The sequence below is a fragment of the Crocuta crocuta genome, unplaced genomic scaffold (assembly GCF_008692635.1).
Source record: "Crocuta crocuta isolate KB4526 unplaced genomic scaffold, BGI_CrCroc_1.0 scaffold128, whole genome shotgun sequence".
Classification (NCBI taxonomy): domain Eukaryota; kingdom Metazoa; phylum Chordata; class Mammalia; order Carnivora; family Hyaenidae; genus Crocuta; species Crocuta crocuta.
The window spans coordinates 545,734-563,008 of NW_027532232.1; the positions used below are offsets into that span (position 1 = coordinate 545,734).

At 40.2% G+C, this 17,275-nt stretch overlaps 1 protein-coding gene and 1 pseudogene across 1 annotated transcript in view; both read left to right on the plus strand.

Annotated features, from left to right (window-relative positions):
* Positions 1-15,952, plus strand: part of LOC144242955 (olfactory receptor-like protein OLF3) — a 42,970-nt gene extending 27,018 nt beyond the window's left edge. The window contains exon 3 of the mRNA XM_077777989.1: positions 14,717-15,952. Within this exon, the coding sequence (XP_077634115.1) occupies positions 14,739-15,692 (954 nt within the window). The 5' untranslated portion in view covers positions 14,717-14,738 and the 3' untranslated portion in view covers positions 15,693-15,952. The remainder of the gene's footprint in view (positions 1-14,716) is intronic.
* On the plus strand, positions 8,957-9,476 carry LOC144242997 (olfactory receptor-like protein OLF3; annotated as a pseudogene).
* Positions 15,953-17,275: the final 1,323 nt, after the last annotated feature.

Sequence of the window (17,275 nt, forward strand, 5' to 3'; positions counted from 1 at the left end):
GTGATAGTGAAAACACAACAGTCCAAAACCTTTGGCATGTGGCAAAGGTGGTAATAAGATGGAAGTACATAGCAACACAGGCCTACCTGGAGAAGCCAGAAAAGTCTTAAGTACACAATTTAACCTTACACCTAAAGGATCTATAAAAGGAACAGCAAATAAGATCTAATGCCAGCAGAAGAAGGGAAATAATAAAGATTAGAGCAGAAATAATAACGATTAGAGCAGATATAGGAAAAACAAACAAAAAACAGTAGAAAAGATCAAGGAAACTAAGAGCTGGTTCTTTGAAAGAATTAGTGAAAATTTTCTAAAAAGATTTTATTTTTAAGTAATCTCCACACCCAATGTGGGGTTCATACTCACAACCCTGAGGTCAAGAGTTGCATGCTCCACTGACTGAGCCAGCCAGATGCTCCACGAATTAATAAGATTGATAACTCCCTAGCTGTACTTATCAAAAAGAAAAGAGAAAAGACCCAAATAAATAAAATCACAAATGAGAGAGGAGAGATCACAACCAACACCATGGAAATACAAACAATTATAAGAAAATATTATGAAAAATTATATGCCAACAAAATAGGCAATCTGGAAGAAATGGATAAATTCCTAAAAACATACAAACTACCAAAACTGAAACAAGAAGAAATAGAAAATTTGAGTAGACTGATAACCAGCAAAAAAATTGAATCAGTAACCAAAAATCTCCCAACAAACAAAAGTCCAGGTCCAGATGGCTTCCCAGGGGAATTCTACTAGACACTTAAAGTAGAGTTGGGGCACCTGGGTGGCTGTTAGTCTGTTAAGCATCCAACTCTTGATCCCATGGTCCTGGGATCAATCTATTCTTCTCACACTGTTCCAAAAAATAGAAATGGAAGGTAAATTTCCAAATTCATTATTTGAGGTCAGCATTACCTTAATTCAAAAACTAAATGAAGACCCCACTGAAGAAGAGAAGTCCAGGCCTTATCCCTGATGAACATGGAAGCAAAAATTCTCAATAAGATATCAGCAAATCAAATCCAACAGTACATTAAAAGACTTATTCAGCACAATCAAGTTGAATTTATTCCTGGGTTGTAGGGCTGGTCCAATATTCACAAATCAATTGGCGTGATACAGCACATTAATAAAAGAAAGCATAAGAACCATATGTTCCTATGCAGATAAAGCATTTGATAAAATACAGCATTCATCTTGATAACCCTCAACAAAGTAGCGATAGAGGGAACATACATCAACATCATAATGGTCATATATGAAAGACCCACAGCTAATAACATCCTAAATGGGGAAAAACAGAGCTTTCCTCTAAGGTCAGGAACATGAAGGGATATCCATCCTCACCATTACTATTTAACATAGCAATCAGACAACAGAAAGAAATAAAAGGCATCCAAATCGGCAAGGAAGAAGTCAAGCTTTCACTATTCACAGACAACAAGATACTCTATGTGGAAGACCCAAAAGACTACACCAAAAAATTACTAGAACACAAATATAGCAAAGTTGTAGGATATAAAATCAATGTGCAGAAATCTGTTGCATTTTTGTCTACCATAATGAAGTAGCAGAAAGAAAAATCAGGGAATTGGTCCTGTTTACAACTGCATCAAAAATCATAAGATTCCTAGGAATAAACCTAACCAAAGAGGTAAAAGGGCTGTGCTCTGAAAACTATAGAACACTTATGAAAGAAGTTCAAGAGGATACAAAGAAATGAAAAAACATTCCATCTTCATGGATTAGGAGAACAAATATTGTTAAAATGTCTATACTTCCCAAGGCACTCTACCCATTTAATACAATCCCGATCAAAATACCACAAGCATTTTTTACAGAGCTAGAACAAACAATCCTAAAATTTGTATAAAACCACAAAAGACCCTGAATTGCCAAAGCAATCCTGAAACAGAAACGTGAAGCTGGAGGCATCATAATTCTGGACTTCAAGCTATATTATGAAGCTGTAGTCATACTCACTTACTTTTAAAGGTCTGTTTTAAAGGAAAAGTATAAGTGGGAGATGTGAGTGATAATTTATAGGTAAGTAAAATATAAAATGGCAAATAACGATTTTTAAGCCAAGGAACTTAAGTCAAATAAACTACTTCTCTGAAAGCAGCTTACCTAAATTTTATCCATAACGTTTGGAGCAAATAATTTGTTATATTCATGTTTACCTTGCAAACAAACCTACACGTTGATAGTATATATTATTATGTCTATCACAAATGCTTCTTGAAAGAACTATTTCAATTCCTAGCCAGACCCTAGAGATGACCTTCCTGGGAAGAAGAGAGCATTTCTTCTTTGTAGAAACGCAGGGGTTGTAGGATGGGGGGGGGGCGGGGGGNCTAAGACAATAGAAGTCAGCAGCATTAAGAATGGAAAGGAAGAATCCATGCCGCAGTTTTTAAAAATGTTTATTTGGGGCGCCTGGGTGGCTTAGTCGGTTAAGCGTCCGACTTTGGCTTAGGTCATGATCTCGCGGTTCGTGGGTTCGAGCCCCGCGTCGGGCTCTGTGCTGACTGCCAGCTCAGAGCCTGGAGCCTGTTTCAGTCTGTGACTCCCTCTCTCTCTGACCCTCACCTGTTCACGCTGTCTCTCTCTCTCCTAGAAATAAATAAAACATTTAAAAAAATGTTTATTTATTTTGCGATAGAAAGAGAGAAAGAAAGAGAGAGAGTATGAACTGGAGAGAGGCAGAGAGAAAGGGAGAAAGAGAGTCCCAAGCAGGGTCTGCACCAGCATCACAGAGCCCGACTTGGGCCTTGAACTCAACAAACAGTGAGATCATGACCTGAGCCGAAAACCAAGAGAGGGATGCTTAACCAACTGAGCCACCCAGGTGCCTCCATGCCACACATGTTTTGAGTCAGAGTTGGTATAACTTACTGAGTGATGGAGATTGAATGACTAGGAAGGTCCCCTAGGTTTGGAGCAGGGGTGACTGAGAGTGCGGTGGGGTCCTTACCAAAGCCTGGAATTTGGGAGTTTCCCTTTGATGTCTGCAGATGAGTGGAGAAAAACAGCAGTGATGTGAACGTCTGCATACAGTGACAACACCTCTCTCAACCATGGAAATTTTCCAACTTCCCTCAGAGAAAATATCTAACCAATTCTGTCAATCGACGAGAGTTCAGAAATTCAGGTGAGGAAGGAGAAGCATCGCTTTCCCTGTCACTTGCTTGGATTATCACAGAAACATTGTCAAAGTCACGGGTGCTGTGGTGTCAGAGGTTATAATGACATGGCAGAATGAATGACTGGATAAGCAGGGTGACGCTCACGTTGGTGAAATGAGAGGTTGTGGGAGGTAATTACTGGCAATAGGGAAAGAGATGAGGACGCATAAGTGGGCGGCTGAGCGGATAAGCAGGTGGCTGAGTGAGCATCGAGGTGGTTATGGACAGCGGGTAAGTGCTTGGATCTGTAAATGGTGGTGCTGAGCATGACTCGGTACTTAACTGGAGGATGAAGGGACAAAGGAGTCCCTTACAGGGAGCATGATGCCTGAAGCATAGATCAGAGACGCAGTGGGATGGCATTCTGTGAATATTTACATTTAAACTATGCATAAAAATCAAAGACTTGGAAAGGTATAGAAAGCTAACACTTCTGTATTTGTGCCTTGAGAATTTCAGATAATATTTTCCTCTCCTTGTTTTCCCCTGTAAAGCTTAAGATTTTCTACATACTTTTTTTTTAATCTTACCCTTTGTATGTGATGTTAGTACTCTTAAAACTTGAATAGTACCATGAGAGGTGTACTCGGGTGTGCGCCCATCCCTGCAAAGGCCCAGTGGGCTCTTTGCACACATGTGAGGGGAGTGAGGTCCGTGCTCCTGTGGTCAGGAGAGACAAGGGTATCCCAGAGCCAATGGGGATAACTGCATTTTTCCCTCACTAGGTTTAGTTGCAGACCTAGTCACTGCTCAATGAAAATGGGGTGTGAGTGCTTAATGTCAGGTTTGGGCTATAGGAGACTATCCTAAAAGCTCAGACATCTGGCATCTCTGGCTTTTCAGGATGACCTGAAGCTTCAGGGGGTTGCTGTGGTTGATGAGGATGAAGAAGAACAGGCTTTATGGGGAGCAGAAGGGCAGCATAGAGGCCCTGACCTTCAGAACTGGGAGTGCTGTCAGCCATGGACACTCTAATGCATAAAGCTGCTGAGGGGAGTCTGTCAGCCCCACGTTGCTAGTTCAGACACTGCTGCACCTCATTAGGTTTGCATTGGAGCCAATGCAATTGTGGGACAATTGTGGGACACCTGGGAATGTTCTAGTAGCTGTTCCCCTCACAATCTAAACTAGTCCCAGGTGAGACCTTAGCTAGGAGCCCGAGGAGGCTGGGGCTCTTTATCTCTCTGGGCCATTACTTGGTTGGAGGGAAGCATTCTTTAGGAAGCGACATAAACTTAGACTATAGTGGACATGTCTGGATGTCAGGCACTAGCAATCCTTGAGAGCTATAATGGAGGCACCAGCAGAGGGTGGGTGCCCACAGAGGTGTCTAGAGGGGCAGAAGTGGAACAGATCTGACTTGTTAGGGACTTTGGATCAGGCATGTGACATACGGATGCTCTAATCTCGTCACCCTGAATCAGATGGCAAATGTAGTAAAATGTTTCTGCCTTCCTGATCCTGGGGACTCAGGTACATTTCTATTCTGCATGATATACTGACAATGAGGAAGAGGTTAAAGGTGGGGATGGAGAAGGGAATGAATCACATTTAGAAACTGAAGAGACTAGGGATGAATTCTGCATCATATTTGGGGAGGACCGAAGGGAAAAGCCCAGATTTGTAAAATGATAGGTCTGACAGTCATGAACATGTAGTAGGAGTTTACTAAATTTCCAAAAAGGATAAATTATTAATAATATCATTAATGATAATAAAAATCTCTTTTCTCAATCTTCCCAAAGTGTATGTTACCAAGAAATGTGATTTTCCTTTCAATGTTGGAAAATGGAAATGTAAGATGAGTAAGTGGATTGTTCAAAGTCCTCCAGCACTCAGTGTGAACTGGGACTGGAACTGAGGTCTCTTGACCCTTATTTTTGGGGTTAGTTCCTCTAGATTGGGCTGTAGGGATTGCCCTGCGGGGACACGGCAGACTGAGAGAATTGTGCTGTCATATTCTCCCCACTGGGGCCAAGACCTACAAAGAAGCTGAGAATTTATCGAATGAAATCATGGTAACAGGTCATCCAGGTAGTTTAAGGATCGCATATATCGAGAAACTGAGGCTCAGTAATTGCTGACTATGTGAAATGCCAGGCACCAAATCCAGATGGGAAGTAGAAAACGGGTTGCCTTCTGAGGATATAAAACCATTAACAGAAAACATTAGGTTGGTACCAATATTCCTGCTCACAATGGCTACATGTAGTATATACAACAGCTAAATTCTTAGCCACAGCTCAGGTGAATCTTCCTATAAATGAAAGTGCCATTTCTATTGATAATCAAGTGTGTGAAGTTATGGTTCTTAACTAGTCTTAGATAAAACACATCTGTAGGTTGTAGGGCTCACCTTCATGTTCTCTGCTTTTGTATTCAGGACTTTATTTGTCTGAGCTAAGACTGTAGAGGACTCCAGATAGGAAGCCAATATGATTTAGACTTGATGGAGGATTGCAAAAGATGTGCATAGACTTTCAGAGAATAGGTACAGGGCATCGTTTCTGTAATTCGTGGAGGAAATTATGGGCAGTGGGCTCACTCTCAAGGCTCACTATGTTTCAGATTGGATTTGGGGGGGGAGCTGATTCAAGTTTTTGTCCATCTCTGCAGTCTTTGAATTGGCATGAAAAGTGGAAAGAATTATTACTCTGAAATGTAATTCTGGAAAGGATTCTTCTTTAAGGAAAACTTCTGTAGTGTGCATACCTCCTGAGTCTGTTCAAATCAAGAATTCTCCCTTCATAATGTAGATGAAAAAAGTCGAAGATACTTTAGTGAAGCAGCCAGACAAAAGAAGTGGAAAAAGATAGTTTTAAATGAATAAAGCGCTCACTGGGGTAGACAAGTAAGATGTGGCAATGAATGTTGCAAGTAGAAAGGTAACCCTGTGTTAAACCCTAAACCCTTCCAGGTTTGCAAGTTTAATCGAGTATGGAGTGTTTGTCCAGAGAGTAGCAATGGAAGCTAAATGCAATTAGAATGAATTTAGGGGCACCTGGGTGGCTCAGTCGTTAAGCATCCGATTTCAGCTCAGGTCATGATCTTGTGGTTTGTGAGTTCCAGCCCCCCGTTGGGCTCTGTGCTGACAGCTCAAAGCCTGGAGCCTGCTTTGAATTCTTTGTCTCCCTCTCTCTCTGCTCCTCCCCCACTCATGCTCTGTCTCTCTGTCAAAAATAAACAAACAATAAAAACATTGTTAAAAAGATTTTAGGGGAGCCAGGGTGGCTCAGTTGGTTAAGCATCTGGCTTCAGATCAGGTCATGATCTTGAGGATCACAAGTTTGAGCCCCGCCTCGGGCTCTGTGCTGACAGCTTAGAGCCTGAACCTGCTTTGGATTTTGTTTCCATCTCTCTGTGTCCCTCCCCCATTCAGGCACTGTCTCTCTCTCTCTCTCTCTCTCCCTCAAATATAAATAAAAATTAAAAGAGATTTTTAAAAATTTAAATTTAATTTTAAATTCCAGTAGTCTGCATACAGTGTAATACTAGTTTCAGGTGTACAATATAGTGATTCCACAGGTCAGTCAGTGCTCATCACAAGTGCCCTCCTAAATCCCCATCACCTATTTAACCCAACCCCCCACCCTCTGAAAGAGATTTTTAAAAATGATTTTAAAATGGGAACAACAGAAACTGAAGACATTTCCGGGGAACTGTTCAGCAATAATCTCATCTATGTAGAACCAACATAGTGAAAATTCTGTCACTATGTGAAAATTGCTTGTTTGATTTTCTGTGGGTTGGGTTTCTCGTCTTACTTGATGAGTAGTTGCTCGTAGTTGTTCAACACCTTCTCAGTTCTATTAGAGCAGGAATATGGGGAGGATGTGGTAGAAGGCCAATACTTTACTACCTTGAAAGGCCATGTTGTTACTTGGGGGTGGTACCCTTCCTCTCAGGCCTCCTGCAGGGTTGTAGGAAACTCTTGGAAGGAGCTCCCGTCTGGGAGGTCTTCTGGTCAGAGTTTAAGTAAATTTTGACAGATGAGTTGGAGATGCCTCATTTCCATGACTCCCAACTACCATGTGTTCACAAATTTTACCAAAAATTACTGCCTCAGAATTTATCAATAGAAATCTATTCAATTTGACTTAAGGTCTTGACTTTGCTGACATTCTTTTTAAGATGGGCAGAGGAAAGGGCAGTTTTAGAGCATGGGCCATTTTACTGGAAGGCAGACCTTGGGGTAGGGAGTTACAGAGATGGTGTGAAGGTATTTGTTCAGAGATGAGGTGTTGAAGACAGCCATAGATGAAGGGAGGCAGGAACAAGCTAAGGCTAAATTCTATCTACGCCATAGATATAAAAGCCAGTCCTGGTTTTAAAATCAGCAGGCAGCACTGTCTGAATTTTTCACTGTTCATCTTCTTGTTCAGGCGACATATACTTTCACCTGAAAATGTTGTTAGGTGGTAGGAGATGGAAACCATAGGAAAAATTATTATGGTTGAATTTATAGAAGTAGAGTATTTTGAAAACTGATGTTTCACTTGTTATAGTTTACATCAGTTTATAATCCAGAAAATATATCCATGGAATCAGTGAATACATTTCCTTTTTAAAAAATTTTTAATGTTTATTTATATTTGAGAGAGAGACAGAGAGAGACAGAGACTTATTGTGAGCTGAGGAGGAGCAGAGAAAGAAGGAGACACAGAATCTGAAGCAGGCTCTTAGTTGTCAGCACAGAACCTGATGCAGGGCTTGAACTCACAAACCGTGAGATCATGACCTGAGCTGAAGTCAGACACTTAACCAACTGAGCCACCCAGGTGCCCCTACATTTCCTTTAAAAAAATTTTTTTTAATGTTTATTTATTTATTTTTGAGAGAGAGAGTTCGTGTGACTGAGGAAGGAGCAGAGAGTGAAGGAGACAGAGAATCCCGAGCAGGGTCTGTGCTGTCTGCACAGAGTCCTATGCTGGGCTTGAACTCACAAACTGTGAGATCATGACCTGAGCCAAAACCGAGAGTCAGAGGCTTAGTCAACTGAACCATGCAAGAATCCCACATTTCTTTTTCTAAAAAGTAGTTCATAAAGGTCGACCAATATTTAACTTTAAATTAGGTCATGTTAATGCTCATACCCATACTATTACAGCATACTGTCACTACTATTTCACAAGGGCATTCCCCATACATTTCCTACATTTCGCTTAAATGTACTTGTGAGTCATGTAATATTATCTGCTTCATACATAAAATTTGTCACTGAACCAAACAACAGAGTTGCTTAATAAAATCAGATTTTAAATCTAGGTTCTCTGATTCGAGATCTTTCTACAAGAACCTGACTTTTCCCAATATTTCCTTTTGTAATAAGTTCACCCATGTTATCATGATGGTCCTAGTTGATATAATCAGGTAGTTTATGAAAACTCTCCAACCAGTTTTCTTCATCGTTTATCACTGTACCTGTGATTATCACCTACCATCCTCTCCTGGCCCTGGAATCTGAGGTTAAGTTTGTAAGATGTGAGCTCCTGGAATTGTAAGGTATTATCTTCAGACTTTCACAGGGTCTCCCTGAGACCACCTTATGTCCTTAATGAAGGTGTCAGCCTGACTCCGATGCAGAGTGAATGTAGCGCCTGTTGGGATTACACCTGCCATTTGGGATCATGCATTATATGAAACCTCAGACTAAGCCTAGCCAGAGGTGTACAATATGTATTCACAAGAAGTTGCTTTTATGGTTCTTTCATTCAGCAGCTTCTGTTATATCTGACTCTCTCTACAGATTAATAATTATCACAATGTTTAATGGGATGGAAAACCAGACATATGTCATAGGGTTTATTCTCCTCGGCCTGTCCAGTGTTTGGGCCACACAGGTCTCCCTCTTTGTCCTCTTCTTGATCACGTGCTTGGTGATGGTGCTGGGCGGGGGGGACCTTCCTCATTGTTCTTCTGATCAGACTGGACAGCCGACTCCACACCCCCATGTACTTCTTTCTCACCAACCTCTCCCTTGTTGACGTCTCTTATGCCACAAGCATTGTTCCTCAGATGCTGGCGCATTTTCTTGCAGAACATAAAGCAATCCCGTTTGTGAGCTGTGCAGCCCAATTATTTTTCTCCCTGGGCTTGGGTGGGATTGAGTCTGTTCTACAGGCAGTGAAGGCCTATGACTGCTATGTGGCTGTGTGTGACCCTCTGCCATACTCAGTCATCATGCATGGAGGGCTCTGTACTAGGCTGGCCATCACATCCTGGGTCAGTGTCTCCACAAACACACTTATGCAAGAACTCAAAATAACTTTGTGCAACACCTAACAAAACATGTATATAATTTGTATGCCGGGAATAGCTTCATCTCACACCTTATGAAAGCTACCCCCCCCCAAAGAATTATAGGCTTATAAAATATAAGTCTATATATTTTTAGAAAAAACATAGGAGAATAAGGTTGTGATCTAGGGATTGGCAAAGTTCTCTTAGATGTGACACAAGTATGTGTTATAAGATGAAAAATGATTAATTGAATTTCACCAAGCTTATAAAACTCTATCTTGAGAAAGACTGTGTTAAGAAGATAAAAGGTTAAGGTACAGGCTGAAGAACATATTTGCAAAGCACATATTCAACTGTGGACTAGTCTCTAGAGTACACAAGGAATTCTCAAAGTTCAACAGTAGAAAAACAAACAATCCAGGGACATAAAGATCCATTTTACTGAAGCAGATGGACAGATGGTAAATAAGCACGTAGAAAAACTTTCAACATTTATAAACATTAGGAGAATGCAAATTAGATAAAAGTAGCAACAATACCAAATGTTGACGAGGAGGAAGACAAACTGGACACCCTTACATTGATGATAGGAATGTAAAGTGATGCAGACATTTTGGAAAACGGATTGGTAGTTTCATAAAAACAGAAAACAAACAAAAAAAAAACACCCCACAAAATAACACGCCTAACTATACAACTACCATGCAATGCTGCCATTGTACTCCTGGGCATTTTTCCTATTCACATGAACACTACACTCATCCAAAAATCTAAATATGAGTGTTTATAACAGCTTTGTTGATAATAGTTCCAGAACAGAAACGTTCTGGATGTCTTTCAACCTGGGAATCATTAAGCAAAAAGGGTATGTACACACCATAGAATACTCATCCCCAGTAAAAGGGATTGAACTGTTGATATACCCAACACCCTGCACGACTCTCTAGAGGATTACACTGAGTGAAAAAGCCAGTCCCAGAAACAATATTCTGTTTGATTCTATTAACATTTAACTCTTCAATTGCCAAAATTATGGAGAACAGGTAGGGATGATCAGAAGTCCAGGAGAGGGCAGGGGTCGCACACCAGTGGGCATGACTGTGAAAGGACCACATGATGGATTCTCGTGGTGATGGGACATTAGGTACCTTGACCATATCAATGCCAGTATCTTGTGATCCTGTAATATCACAGTATCGCATTAAATCGCATAATAATTTATGTAATTATAGCCTATTAAAAATCATGTTATCTTATGATATTGCACTATAGCTTTGTAAGTTGTTAACATTGGGGGAAACTGGGCAAAGGGCACAAAAGTCACTTCTGTACCCTTTCATTCAACAAGATATAAGTCTACAATCTCTAAAAGCACAAAATTAAACTTAAAAAAAGTTTGAAGAGGGGTAGAAGGTTCACCCTTCTGTGTTCAAGATCCTGGATGATCTTAATTATTTTTTTTCAGTAATTGCTAATACTTCCTTCATCAGCTTTTTGTACATGTAGATTTTAAGTCTGTTTATGTGATGCTGTTAATTTCGGAGCTTAAATAGCACCACGAGGATGTACTAGGACGTCCATCCTACTGGCAGTGCTCACAGAAGCCCAGTGGGCTCTGCACGTACATCCGGGGAGTGAAACACATCTCCTCTGTCTCCAGAAGGAGAAGTGGGGGCATCTGGAGTCAAAAGGGCAGAATTGGTGCGTCCACCAGACTTACNACTCTCCGCTGTCAGTGCGGAGACTGCTTGAGATCCCATGTCTCCCTCTTTCTCTGCCCTTCACCTGCTCATGCTCTATCTCTCTCACTCTCCCTCTCAAAATAAATAAATAAACATTAAAAATNCTGTGTTCTCCTTCTGTGTTCCGGACTTCCGTTGTCCCAGCCAAGATTGGCTAGCTCCCCAAAGCATAATGCCACATAGGTTTCAAAGAAATGGACAGTTTTCTTTATTTAAATTAAAAAAAAAATACATGACTGGCTAAAGTTGAGCTTTCTAAACACTTATTTTAAGATAAAATTGGGGCACCTGGGTGGCTCAGTTGGTTAAGTGTCCGACTTTGGCTCAGGTCATGATCTCACAGTTTGTGAGTTCAAGCCCCACCTTGGACTCTCCGCTGTCAGTGCGGAGACTGCTTGAGATCCCATGTCTCCCTCTTTCTCTGCCCTTCACCTGCTCATGCTCTATCTCTCTCACTCTCCCTCTCAAAATAAATAAATAAACATTAAAAATTTATTTTAAAAGATAGATCAAATGTGTTAGGAGTCTCAGAATTTTTTTTTTTTTTTGCATATCTCTGTCCTATAGAGAGAACATTTGCTTCTATTAGCTGTTTATATTAATAATTGAATTATGGGAGAAGGTACATCAAGANAATAAACATTAAAAATTTATTTTAAAAGATAGATCAAATGTGTGAGGAGTCTCAGAATTTTTTTTTTTGCATATCTCTGTCCTATAGAGAGAACATTTGCTTCTATTAGCTGTTTATATTAATAATTGAATTATGGGAGAAGGTACATCAAGATACCTTAACTGGGGTCAAAGTTCTATTTTAATAATGAAGAGTTGATGTCTGTATCCATGCCTCAGACCTGATTTTTTGTGTATTTTCAGTGTCATTCCTGATCATCTGTAAGGCTGTGTTCTATATGACCTGTTTTAAAGGTCACAATAAGGTTAGGTGATTCATGCTTTAAAAATCCCATTTAGAATAATTACATGTATAAAATCGACAAAGAGAGCAATTTCATTGTAAAAGAGATAAATAGCTATTATTGGAGTTTCAAAGTTTCGTGATGCGTCAAGAAGGAGAAAACTTGTAAAAGAGTATTTCAATGGCATCTTCATATCATATTGTTTTGTGTTCTATTTGTTATAGTCTCAATAATTGTCCTACCCTGCACAATTCATAGAGCAAAAGAATCTGAAAGTTTTTCCTGCATAGTGCTCATGTCGAAGGGATGAACTACACTAATATATCNCAATTTCATTGTAAAAGAGATAAATAGCTATTTTTGAGTTTCAAAGTTTCGTGATGCGTCAAGAAGGAGAAAACTTGTAAAAGAGTATTTCAATGGCATCTTCATATCATATTGTTTTGTGTTCTATTTGTTATAGTCTCAATAATTGTCCTACCCTGCACAATTCATAGAGCAAAAGAATCTGAAAGTTTTTCCTGCATAGTGCTCATGTCGAAGGGATGAACTACACTAATATATCATTTTTTAATGCCATGTTCTGAGCAGGCAGCATACGTTGTTCAGTTTTGGGTAAACAAATCTCCAGACATACATAGGTGTGGTTGGAGGATTGCTGAGTATGAGAAAGATATGACCCAAAAGAGGTAAAACAGGATTTTGCTATTATTGATTTATTGTCATTTATTAAAGGAACAGTAAATATGTACACAAAGAGCAGCCAGAGATGAGGTGCATAATGAGAAGAAAACGCAAAATGGTCTTGTACAGGAGGAGGAGTTAACCAGAATGGTTCCTGTGTTAATTGTTCACACCTGGCTTTAAACAAGAGCTGTGTCCCTAGTCCTACATGAGAAGGATTTGGACATCTCATTTTTACTGAGAAAAATGGAACAAATAATCTCAAAAGTCTGTCTTACTTATGGACACCAATGAATTAGCACAGTTTGGGGATAGCATGAAATTCCCCAAATCCATTAGAGGTGAGAAGACTAAACTATGTTTTTCTAACACAGAATGTTTAGATGTGCAGTGCACTGTCTATTCGTTATTTCATTGTGTGTCTGAGGACAGACTAGGAATTCAGCTCTAGTTAGCTGAAAGCTGTTCCAAAATAATATAGAAATGGTTTCACTGCAGGTGGTAAAATCACCTGATCAACCCATATCTCCTCCTTCATTGGGCTTTTAAAATATAGATGCTTTTTTGGGGTGCATGGGAGGCTCCATCAGTTGAGCATCCAACTCTTGATTTCAGCTCAGGTTGTGATTCTCAGGGTCATGAGATTGAGCTCCACGTTGGATGTGGAACCTGCTTGACATTCTCTCTCTCTCTTTGCCCCCATCCGCATGCATATGCATGTGCACACAAACTCTCTCTCTCTCTCTCAAAACAAACAAACAAAAATAAGCATAGATGCTATTTCTATTTTCTTAATTGACCAGGGGTCTAAAAGGAGACTCTGCCTGTAGAAAACAGTCATATTGGGACATCAATTATTTTGAATTTAAATTATTTTAAAAATCAAGGCGATTGACTTTAGAAATAAATATACTTTTGATGGATTAAAAATAGTTAGCTAAGATAGCCATGCAAGGTGTTTAAATATTAACAAGATACTTTAGTAATACACTTTGCTCTAAAGCACCCGGATAATAAGAAATGCTAAAATTAATAAAATAAAAGATAGAGCACGTCGCCTTAATGAGTATTTGGACACTCCCCCATCCATGATGTTCTTAATTCTGTAGGCAGTTAGATATCCCAAATCTGTATGTGCATGGAAGTGGTATGATTCAATTTGTGTTTTAGGAGGATTACTCTCGCACTGAGTATAGGGTGGAGGGGGTGTGAAGGAAAGTACATTTGTTTCTCTGTCTCTTCTGGGGAGGAGTTCATGTTGTGATACCTACTGCTGAATCCTGCTGAAGTCCAACTACTGGTAACAGTGTAGAAATTCCTTATAAGTTATCTATATTACCTTAAATCTACCTGTGGGTTATGCAGTGTAATCACATTTTGTATGTAAAAGTTTAAGTCTCTAACCCAAATCACATATCTGGTATATCATAAGATTCATTTCCAGCTTCTCAAATTCCAGATCTGTGCATGGGACAGTAGCCAGTTTTGTACTATACATCTGCCACATCTGAGTCTTTCTCTCTTTTTGTTGTTTATTCCTTTTATTATGTTTGGCGTAGTAGATAATGTAAGGTTGAATCACGTTTGTCTTTGTTGTCTATCACTTCATCCCCCATTGTAAACTCTAATCCTCTCTTGCCTTGGAAACTATGGCAAGTTGAAAAGACACAGAGCTCCTAAAATTGCACTGCATTATCTCTAGGCTCCATGAAATCACTAAGGCTATCTTGTCATTTTGAAGGAGTGGCTTGTCTCTCTTATGGAGAATAGATATAATGCATATTAGGATCAAACTTGTCATTGTGGTGCACACATGATCAGAAACATCTGGCTAAGGCTGACAGGTTGTATACAATATTTGTGTACAACAATCTTTGAAGAATTTATTTTTATGGTTCTTTAATTCAATATTTTCTGCTATTTCTCTCTCCTTCTGCAGGTTAATAATCCTACATTTTTTAATGGACACAGATAACCAGACGTGGGTAAGAGAGTTTATTCTCCTCGGCCTGTCCAGTGACTGGGACACACGGGTCTCCCTCTTTGTCCTCTTCTTGATCATGTACTTGGTGACAGTGCTGGGGAACTTCCTCATTGTTCTTCTGATCAGACTGGACAGCCGACTCCACACCCCCATGTACTTCTTTCTCACCAACCTCTCCCTTGTTGACGTCTCTTATGCCACAAGCATTGTTCCTCAGATGCTGGTGAATTTTCTTACAGAACATAAAGCAATCCCATTTGTGAGCTGTGCAGCCCAGTTATTTTTCTCCCTGGGCTTGGGTGGGATAGAGTTTGCTCTACTGGCAGTGATGGCCTATGACCGCTATGTGGCTGTGTGTGACCCCCTGCGATACTCGGTCATCATGCATGGAGGGCTCTGTACGAGGTTGGCCATCACATCCTGGGCCAGTGGTTCAATCAACTCTCTCATGCAGACCATCATCACCTTTCAGCTGCCCATGTGCACAAACAAGTATATTGATCACATATCTTGTGAAATCCTAGCTGTGATCAGGTTGGCCTGTGTAGACGTCTCCTCCAATGAGATCGCGATCATGGTTTCTAGCATCGTCTTGCTGATGACACCCTTCTTCCTGGTTCTCCTGTCCTACATCCGGATCATCTCCACCATCTTGAAGATCCAGTCCACAGAGGGCAGAAAGAAAGCCTTCCACACCTGTGCGTCTCACCTCACAGTGGTTGTCCTGTGCTATGGCATGACCATTTTCACTTACATCCAGCCCCGCTCCAACCCCTCTGTCCTTCAGGAGAAGCTGATTTCTGTCTTCTATGCCATTCTGATGCCTGTGCTGAACCCCACGATTTACAGTGTAAGAAATAAGGAGGTGAAGGGGGCCTGGCAGAAACTACTGGGACAATTATCCGGATTAACATCAAAACTGGCAACTTGATGAATCCTGAACATCACTTAGAGAAAGGAGCTTTGCCTGTGTTTCCTCCCACTTAACTCAGATACGGCAGGCATCACCTACATTGCCCTGGCAACCAGGAAGGAGATGCTGACACATGCCCTGGTGATGCTGGGTAGGAGGCTGGAAGTTGGACTGGGTGTGGGCTATGGGTGTATTTTTATGTCACAGCAGCATGTACAGTGGAGTTGAGCACAGAGGTAATAGAACTTCCCACCCTCCTTCAATCTCCATTCATATGTCCTGAGAGTAATAAACAAAAAGTACAATTTGCTATTTTGATGTGTCACATTGTATTCATGGACCTAATCGTGGCCACTAATTCTTAATCATCCAAATTTTATAAAAGTTATGGTTCCATTGAGAACTAAAGCATATTTTATATTTTAGTCTCAAAATAGTTCACAGCATATGTATCTACCTCCCATAACAGTGTGAGTCGCTGTTCTGAGAAGAGAGTGCTATCAAGGCTGTTAGGATGGCTTTGTGCCGGACCCGCTTCCTGTGCACACAGCAGCCCATCTGCCTGCTGGAGGTACCTCAGTGGAGGAGCATCAGCTGAAGGTCTTGTTTTACAGTGATAGGTGTGTAATGAAAGGTGTTCGTACAAGACTAGTACCAGTCAAGGAAAAGCCATGTTTGGAATACTGCTTGATAGCATATGAACAGTTTGAGAGGAATTTTATGGCATATATAAGGGGTACCATTTAAATGTTAAAACTGTCCAATCTCTGAAAAATCCATAACCTTTTTTTTGAGACTTCAGAAATAATAAGCATGTAAAATATTAATTAATGCATAAAATATGAAAGATACAGTTAATCTGAGAAAGGACAGATTGCTGAGCCAAAGCCAGTGAAAGGTAAGACAATTTCAATATGTATTCTGGGAATCAGGATAGTTGAGTCAGCTGTGTGGTGTATTCCTCTAGATATTGAACATCTTCTCCCATCCTTCTTCCCACACACAGCAGGGTCCTGGCTGATCTTTTTTAAACTAAGAAGTGGACTATATGAGACTGGATTTCCTCAATAAGGAAAAAGAAGGTGAAGAAATATTGTATAGTGGGTAAGGGAGGGGGGAGAAGGGAAAGAATGTGATAGTAACTCATCTTCTCACTCCCTTGAAGAAGGCTCATAGTCTTTTCTTGCTGTGTCTTCTGTAAGTCAGTAGATTTGTAGTTCTCCCATTGGTGAACACATTATCACACAATTAAGTGTTCAAAGGTTGGAGTCTCATGTAATCCACAGCCCATTTGATATTTTAATTTACTCTAAAACAATCTGGTCCTAAATGTGTGATATAGGCAGGTTGTCAAAAGATGTCAGTGCTAGTGGGTTAAATTTCTCCTGTTGTTAATTCAAGAAAAGTTAATGAAGAGTCTACTATGTGTTGGTAACCTTGAATGGTTTTTGAGACACAATAATCAATATGAATCATTGCTGATCATAATATAACTACATAGCAGGGATGATAGATGATGAAGCAACTAAAATGCAGTATGATAAGTTTCTCAGTGAGTAAGTCTTTGGGGGTGATTGCTGAAGTCTTCCTGTATGAAAGGA